This window comes from Sinocyclocheilus rhinocerous, unplaced genomic scaffold (genome assembly GCF_001515625.1).
Source record: "Sinocyclocheilus rhinocerous isolate Xijiao unplaced genomic scaffold, SAMN03320098_v1.1 scaffold32387, whole genome shotgun sequence".
NCBI lineage: Eukaryota > Metazoa > Chordata > Actinopteri > Cypriniformes > Cyprinidae > Sinocyclocheilus > Sinocyclocheilus rhinocerous.
The window spans coordinates 875-9761 of NW_015628530.1; the positions used below are offsets into that span (position 1 = coordinate 875).

The window sequence follows — 8887 nt, forward strand, 5'->3', positions numbered from 1 at the left end:
CTTGGTAGACCTGTTGGTGGTAATGCTACTTGTGAAGTTCTTAAAACTGTTGTTGCTTTAAGTGTTATTAATTAGCTTTACAATTACAATGATCATAACAATAATAACAATCATTTCAAGTGAGCAAACAGATTACATCAAACCAATTAATTTGAGTATATTTGTAAATATACAATTAAACTATATTATGCTAAAACTGATAGAACTGCTTATAGAACTGATGGAGCTGTTGCAGGATCATGTCATTAACTGATTTAATTAATCATTTTAAATTAATAAAAATATTATACAAAATCTGAATTGTCTGAAAGATTATGGGATATGAGAGTATGATTTGTAAAATGATATGGAGTGAAGTCATAGCATTTTATTCATTCAAATGCTTCCAGAGATGAACATGCATCTATATTTTTAGTTTAGTCAAAGGACTCTCCATTCAGTGTATCCAAGGTCACATGGCATAAAATTATTTAATTTTAGATGAAGTCAGATTTATTTCCTTATTCTATTTTTATTATTATTATTTTTTTTAATCATCATTATATCTTCTGCCTACTGATTTTCCGCTGGCTGTTAGAATAGATAACTTTGCCAGCGCAGTTGACTAATTTTGAATATCGGGGAGAAATGGAAAAGAAACCTGTTTGTGGACTGTAATAGGCCTATTTGACTTGAAACACAATCATATTAATTTTTTTTTTTTCTTTTCCGTCAGTTGGTGTTTCTTGGACTTTTGGGAAAAACATTCTGTGTTTAAAGGTGATATTTATTGGTGAATTGTTCCATTCCATAATTGTGTCTGTATTGTAACATCTAAATCTTCACAATAAATATGAATGTGAGATAACTTCTCAAGGTTATGCTTTGCCCTTTCTTCCTCAATACTGCAGAAGTAATTGTCCAGGGATTCATTATCATTTTCTGGCTGAAAAGTTTTTCTGGTAACTTTTTCCTTTTTTATTTATTTTTTTATTTTTTTCCCCAAATCCCTGCAATAACTAACTAGCTAGCTAGCTAAATAAATAAATAACTAAATACATACATACGTACATACACATACATACAAAAATGCTAAATAATATAAAGTTAATTGACAAATAAACATTATTGAAGAGAAGTAAGCAGTCACAATAAGAGCAAATAAAGAAATTAAAAGAGCACAAATAAATGATATAAATTAAATAAACAGTGCTTTAAGTTGATCAGGTCGGTCTAACAGTATACTGCTATCAAATCCTTATAATCTAGTGATGATAAACTTACTCATTGTAAATGAGTAGTGAAATTAAAAAGAGCTGCTTTAGCTCCATCCCTAATCCTGACAGTCTGGCATTGTCTTGTCAAAGTGCTCACTCTACATATTGTGCTCACAACACAATTCAGTTTATAATATAAACTACAATATAAGTTAAAATGTAATGGCCCGGTTTCACAAACGGGGCTTAGCTTAAGCCAGAACTAGGCCTCAGTTAAATTAAGATATTTAAGCAACTTTTACAAAAATGCCTTAGAAGAAAACATTACAGGTGTGCATCTTGACACAGAACAATGACACTGACATATTTTAAGATACGTCAGAGCAAGATATTTTCAGTTGAGACAGCTCAAACATGCATTTTAGTCTGGGACTAGCTTAAGCCTTGTTTGTGAAACCGGGGGAATTATGTTATGATTTTTTTATGAAGTCTCAGCTTTCACAGCTGACTAGCGATATCGCTAGCTATTAATAGTTTGTCACTGGTGGTCAGTTAAGCTGTCTTGATCTGTTTTTATTCTTGTGCGATGGTTTGTAGATCCCCAAGCTGCCGACGAGTCAGGTATATTTTCTCCTGTCCCGATATGAGAGTTATGGAGAGTTGCCTGGAGCAATATGGCGGCGACGTTGACGTGCCCATGTCTATGGTCATCTACCTCTAGTCTAGATAGTTCACCTATATATTATCCTAGCTTGTAGTTATGTACGGTTGATAAAAATGTTAAAATTATGCTTACTTTACTCAGTAACGAATCCCAACTCATACGCATGAGGCCTGACTGACGTTAGGATAAACTTGCAGTAGGCGCGGAAATGCCGAGCCTGCTCAGCAAAGCCAACTGGTGCGCACTTTAACGGTAAAATACAACTATAATCGCTCAAATTGCCCATTTTAACGATGTTTAACAGGTGGAGAAACAAATGTGTGTCAAATGGGACTTGTACATTACAACTGCAGTGCTAATGCAGCACAGCACAGCGGCCACTGTCTCAAATGCAAAACTTGAAAGGTAAACACACTTCGGAAAACTATACAGAACATAACTAAAACACTATTCTGCTAAAATTAACAATAATCTCCCTAAAGTCATGTTACACAAGCATTCACTCACCTCTTCCACGACATGTTGAATATGCTTCTTCGCGCTGCCCAACCGACAGCTTCGTCAAATTCATGTTGTTCGTCTGAAATTCCTCCACGATTTAGTTAGTTCGCTGTATAGTCTCGTGTCTCCTTGTTTGATGTTGCACTGCGATGTCTTTATGTATTAAACATAAATCTAATTTCTAGATTTGCTGAATACGTTTTTTTTTCTTGGTGGAAAGGATTCTGAAATTGAATTAATGTTAAACTGACTCAAAAAATCAAGTTGAATCTAGTATAACTTGTATAAAACAGTTTAAATTGCTTAAATTATTTTCATGAGTTAAAGTAACTTAAAAACATAAGTTGTCATGACTTTTTCACCATATCATTTTTTACAGTGTGGAAAAGTTTACTTTAATTTAAGTTCACTGAACAAGCTATTTTTTTGAGTGCAAGATGATGAACCGTTTTTTCCATTGAACAGAAAGAGTGTGAAGGCGTCTGAAGAATTGTATTGATATTATAGTTTAAACACACACACACATCCTCCATTCTTCACTTGATGCTCCTTCCTGTAGAGTTTAGCAGGACTTTGTACGTCTGAATTTAAGAAATCTAGAGAGTTCAGCTTGATTTGTCATTTTCTTTAACAAATTTCAATGCAAACACATAATTCTGAACTTAATTCACATTTAAAATCCAAATCTAGACCTTGAAAGTTGTAGTTGTGTAGGCTGTCAATGGAGGAACAGAAAGCTCTCATTTTATTAAAAATATGTTTATTTGTATGTTGACCATTTTCATTTTTGGGTAAACAAACCCTTTAATGGGTCGTGAAAGAAAATATGATTGATTCGGAGTACTCACAATATTAAAATGTCCATCCCTCAAACAGGTACTCCAGTTTACATGAGTTTAGTGGATTCCAGTAATTGGAGAGCTTCATTGGACATGCGTTTATAGTATATAAGTGCACAGAGTGTGTAAAACACATTAGCGTTCTAAAAAGCCATCAGTGGAAATAAATAATACAATATAATACAAAATGTTAAAAAGCAGTTAAAACAGTTTTATAAAAAAAAAAAAAGCTCAACAGGTTGCTGTCCTTCAGTAAACATCTATATATGTGAACATCAATGAGTTTGCTCACTGAATTGCACACATCTTCTGTTTTAGTAGTTTCTTCAAAGCCTGGATTACAGCCTCCTCAAGACCACTGGCAGGCGTTACCGACACTCTCTTCAGACAGAAAGCTACAGCGATTACACAGATTTCAGCAGCAATGAACTTAAGAGCATCACGTCGACACTCCTCTGCTAACAGGCAGTATATTTTCGTCCATTCTGTTTGAGAGACTAGTTTGTGCTCCTGTTTGAACTGCTTCACTTTCTCATCCAGTTTCTGATTCTGAATCTCCTGAATGCGTTTCTCTGTTTCATTAAACATGTCATTGGTGAAGTGCATCCCTCCATTTTCTGTCACCATCATCTCTATTTTCCTGATCAGATCTTTGAACTGTGGGAAACTTGAAGAGTTGTTGTCCAGAAAGAAGAATCTGTTTCCACAACTGTGTATGAGGGACTGAAGTTCTGGATCACTATCCTGTAGAAACTGCTCAATGGTTTTATCTTCCTTCTCTAACTGATCTTTGTGAGTAAAGAGGATCATGGTGTGTTTTATCATCTGTTCCCCAAAGACTTCTTTGAGTCTCTCTATTGTTTTCTTATTTTCCTCAGTGAATCGACCCACTTTAATCACGATAATGAAAGCATGTGGTCCAGGAGAAGCAAACATCACACATTTAACTATTTCTTGTATAACTTCCTCCTCACTGAGTTCAGTATCATAAAGTCCAGGCGTGTCGATCGCTGAGATCTGTTTACCAAACCTCACTGTAGTTTCTGCCTGACACTGTTTTGTCTGAGAGATTGTACTAGTGGAAGATTTGAACAGGTTTCTGCCGATGATGGTGTTTCCAGTGGCACTTTTCCCGGATCCAGTTTTTCCCAGCAGAACCAGCCTGATCTGGTCTTTCCTCTCAAGAATCACTGGAATCTCATCTAGATCTTTTGATGGAGACTTTCCTGAAACTACAACGGGAAGACCAATCATCAATGTACTGTTTAATTAAATCTCAATATTCTCAATAAATTCTTGCATTTTTGACCTTGGGCCTATCGCACTGAGGGTGACGCAAAAAGGCGAATCGCTGATGAATGGTGCTTTCACACCAAACATTAGACGATGAATCGCCGTTGGCTAATTCATGCCTGCACGATATGTGGCACTGCCTAACAATGCATTTTACACCACACTAGGCGGTGCAACTCACCACTCAGCTGATAGTCCTACTGTCAATACTACTAGCCAATCAGAGGTGTTTCTGTTAGACAGAGTTCTGCACACTTGCAAATGATTCAAGGGTGTCATTGCATCATACATTGGCGTCACTTAATCACGCTCAGTGTGAAAGGCATTTAAAATCAGAGTGCATATTCTCTTAATTAATCAAGCATGAAATATATAAGTGCTTTACACTTAATGAATTACTTGCATGTCTTATAGAATTAATTTACAACAACAAATCATCTTACAGCTGACACCAGCAGAATCCATGCTTGATCTCCTCCTCGTGTGTTTCATGATAAATTTCCCACTTTTCTCCATCATTCTTTCAATCATCTGCAGTAGTTCTTGAACCTGATCATATGCCTCTTTCTTGTTATTGAAACAGTGAAACTTTCCTCCACATTCAGTCACCAGTTGCTGGAAATCTGCATGGTTTTGCTTTTTTAGATGTTCATCAATGGTCTCATCCAGATCCTCCAGCTCATCTTTGTGTGTGAACAGAATCATGATGTACTTCTGAACTTCAGGACCAAATAAACATTTAATAGTATACAGGATCTCTTCCTCATTTTGCACAGGTTCCTCTAGAGGAACGGTGAGCAGAACTGCACTGAGACCTGCTGAACATCGAGAGACCAGCTGCTCTTTCAGACTTTCAAACTTCTCTTTGCTGAGATCTGGATCTAGTAGATCTGGAGTATTAATCACATGAACCTGCTTCCCACCGATCTGTGATGCTTCTTCACAAACTTCAGCTTTGTCTTTCTTCTTACGTTTTTGAACTTTAAACTTTCTCTCTCCCAGTATAGTGTTTCCAGATGAGCTTTTCCCAGAACCATTTCTGCCCATCAGAAGAATCCGGATCACCGGATCATCTTGACTGGAGCTGATCGCTGAGATGTCTGAAAGAGACAGAAGGTATGGAGAATGATTGTGTAGAACAGGGTCATATGTATTAAATTCCACAAGTTAAAATCTGAATCTGCAGTGTGCTATCCAAATAATATCACAAGTCATTCTTCATAATTTGTGAAACTTTCACAGTACAGTTTTGGTCAGTTAACCCTTCCTAAGTCCGTGGCTTCACTGTTGTGAGTAAAGTTAAGCACCAACTGACCAAAATCGCACTGTGAAAGACTTCACAAATCACAATAGTTAAGGTGAGCACTCAAGAAACAGTTAACAGACTAAAACTACACCTTGAAAGATTTCACTAATCAAAATAGTGAAGGACTCAGGGAAGGGATTACTGACAATTTAACCAAAGTATGACCCGACGAGATGTCAAAGAATGTTGTCTTGATGATTATCATCAGTAAACCACTAATGGGTCATTACATGTCAAATTAACCAAATTTCAGAAACTTCCCCTGTTCAAATTTTTGTTACAGATATATATTTATGGAGTAATCCACTATTTTGTAGAGGGGATCAAAATTACTTTAGAAAACTGGAAGCGTCATTATTTTATTTTTACACAGAGATTGGTAGGTCTATTAGTTAATCTTCCTTTTGGTATCTTCATTTTAAACTTCCTTGATGGTTCAGTCCCAGAGATATGGAGATCTTAATGCTGCTCTATGAGTAAACTGGTAAATTGTACACATTTTCAGTGATCAAAAACCAAATGTGGGTCACTTCACACACAGCTGATACCTTTTCTTTTAAAAAGGAATATTTAAAGAATAAATAATGTTAAAACTAGAAATGTATCTCATTTTTTGTTTGTCTATCAGCTCAATTGCATAGAACATACATGTCTGAGTGCCATAAATATTATTTTTCTATAGCTGTCATGCCTGTAACTCTAAAAGTATTCATGGTATTTTAATATCTTCTAGATTCTCATGCTTAATAAACTCATTTTAATATCTAAAAAGTTCTTACACCAAGAGTTATGGTCGCTTCACACACAGCTGATACCTTTTCTTTTAAAGAGGAATATTTAAAGAATAAATAATGTTAAAACTAGAAATGTATCTCATTTTTTTTGTCTATCAGCTCAATTGCATAGAACATACATGTCTGAGTGCCATAAATATTATTTTTCTATAGCTGTCATGCCTGTAACTCTAAAAGTATTCATGGTATTTTAATATCTTCTAGATTCTCATGCTTAATAAAATTTTAAAATTTTAATATCTAAAAAGTTCTTACACCAAGAGTTATTTTATAAAGTGTCAAAACTGTTACCACAGTATCAAAAGGAAAACACACTTTGTGTCATTTAAACGTATTTTAATCATGATTTTATTAGTGCCATGTGCTCTTAGCATTTATGCTAGCAAGTGGAGTTTTTGGCAAAAAATAAATAAAATTGTCAATTCTGTTACAGTCAAACTCTGTTACCAAGGTAGAGTAACAATGCTGACAATGCGTAACAGAACTGACAGTCCATCGGACAATTCTGTTACTTAAAGGGTCAAATCTGTTTATGAACTATTTTCACAAAAAACAATACAACTGTTGTTTAAAATCTCATAAACATTATTGATGTATTTTGCACCCTTATAATATTTCAACAACATTTTTTTTTTTTTTTTTTCCTGGATATTGTATATAATAAATTTCCAGACGAAAAATATGTGCTCCAAGTGGACGATTCTGTGAAGACATAGGTTTTTTGTTTTTTTTAGGTATGCATAGGTGAAATATTATCTCAGTTTCAAGTGCTGGAATGTAAGGACTGTTTGTCTAATGAAACAAGAAGGATTTTTCCTGTTATGATTTATTGTTATTTCTACACATTGCCTAATTTGTCCATAACAGAGTTGACAAACAATAGAATAAAGACAAAAATGTTTTTTTCATTAAAAGTAAAAAAAGGAAGTAATCTGTGTTTGGCGAGCACTGAATCATTAAAATTAAATATGTTTTCTGTTAGTGAACAGTTCTTTCTTAACTTTTTGAAATGCCAGATGTATCTCCAATTATAGAATCACTCATTCAAATGTTTACCGCTGTATTATCGGCTCGGAATATAGGGCCTTCGTTAATTTGACTAGAAACACCAGATAGTGGAAATATACAGTAGCCTATCGTTCCAGTATGACAGACTTCCGCGTTCAAAAAAGGTGGATACTAATGACCTTAAAATAACTTCACCTGATACATTTCCCATAAACTAAAATAACTTCACCTGATACATTTCCCATAAACTAAACTCTAAACTAAACGTCAGATTCGCGTATGAATTACTATTGATCAAATCGGTCTTAAAATGTCTGAAATTGTGTTTGCGATTCACTTTGATTTCATTCACCGAAACGGGCTACTGTATAAAACAGGGGAAAACGGCGCTACGTGAAGATATTCCTAGCCACAATCCACTGTATGAAACATTGATGATGCATCTGTTCACTGCAGTTTGCAGCTTTATCCAAATGTTAACTCTAATTCAGACCAGCTCTAACCAGGAGATAGTTCAGGCCCCGTCGCCATCTTCACTGTATTAGGCCGATCACAAGACCATGAAAATGCTTCCTAAAAAACAAATGCGATTCACATCAGGAAAACAATCTTACTATTTGCAATGGTTTATAATGTCAACACATTCGCATAAGCCCCATGGTCGCAGGAATATAAACTCACCAGGAGTCGAGCGGTTGTTTAAACGTGGTTCACCTTCTAGTTTCACTTTTGTTTTGCTCCTTCCTCTTGCAGGCAATGTTGGAGAAGGGTCTGTCTGCGGACTGCAAGAGAGGGGCGTAACTTGAAGTTGTCCAAATCACACAGAACCACGCGAGATGTCAAAACGAGATGTTGTCGGGCTGCGTTCGAAACCGCATACTCTCGAAGTTATAGGCACTTAATTTCTTTAAGTACTTTCTTACCGAGCGCTATGAGAGTGTATAGCCTGAAGCACAGCCTGAATGCGATTCGGATATCATCCGCTATATTGACGGTGCCCGTTTTGTGGTCTTGTTGAAGAAACAGCTGCCATTTTTTTGTGATTGTAGTATAGCAAATACATTTTGGGTTGATTTAAGTTCTTATATTTTTAACTCCACTAGTGTGATTAAGAAATCCCTACAGGGCGATAGAAAATATGGTTAAAATTAGAGACCATTATACAGTTTTATGCCATTATGATTGTTCGTTGTTAGATACCACCAATCTTTCCCTGATCTTTTATGTAATTATAAGTTCGGCAATAAGAAAAAAAAAAAAAAAAAATCTAGTACTGTTTTCCTCAG

The 8887-nt window shown here is 35.4% G+C and overlaps 1 protein-coding gene across 1 annotated transcript; it reads right to left on the minus strand.

The window, feature by feature from the left end:
• Positions 1 to 3488: 3488 nt before the first annotated feature.
• LOC107737887 (GTPase IMAP family member 8-like) lies at positions 3489 to 8383 on the minus strand (the record flags this gene model as incomplete). The annotated part of the gene is made up of 3 exons (XM_016549525.1): positions 3489 to 4432; positions 4937 to 5593; positions 8283 to 8383. Coding segments are annotated over 3 exons (1702 nt in total), but the record flags the coding sequence as incomplete, so codon positions are not given.
• Between the last annotated feature and the right edge of the window lie 504 nt (positions 8384 to 8887).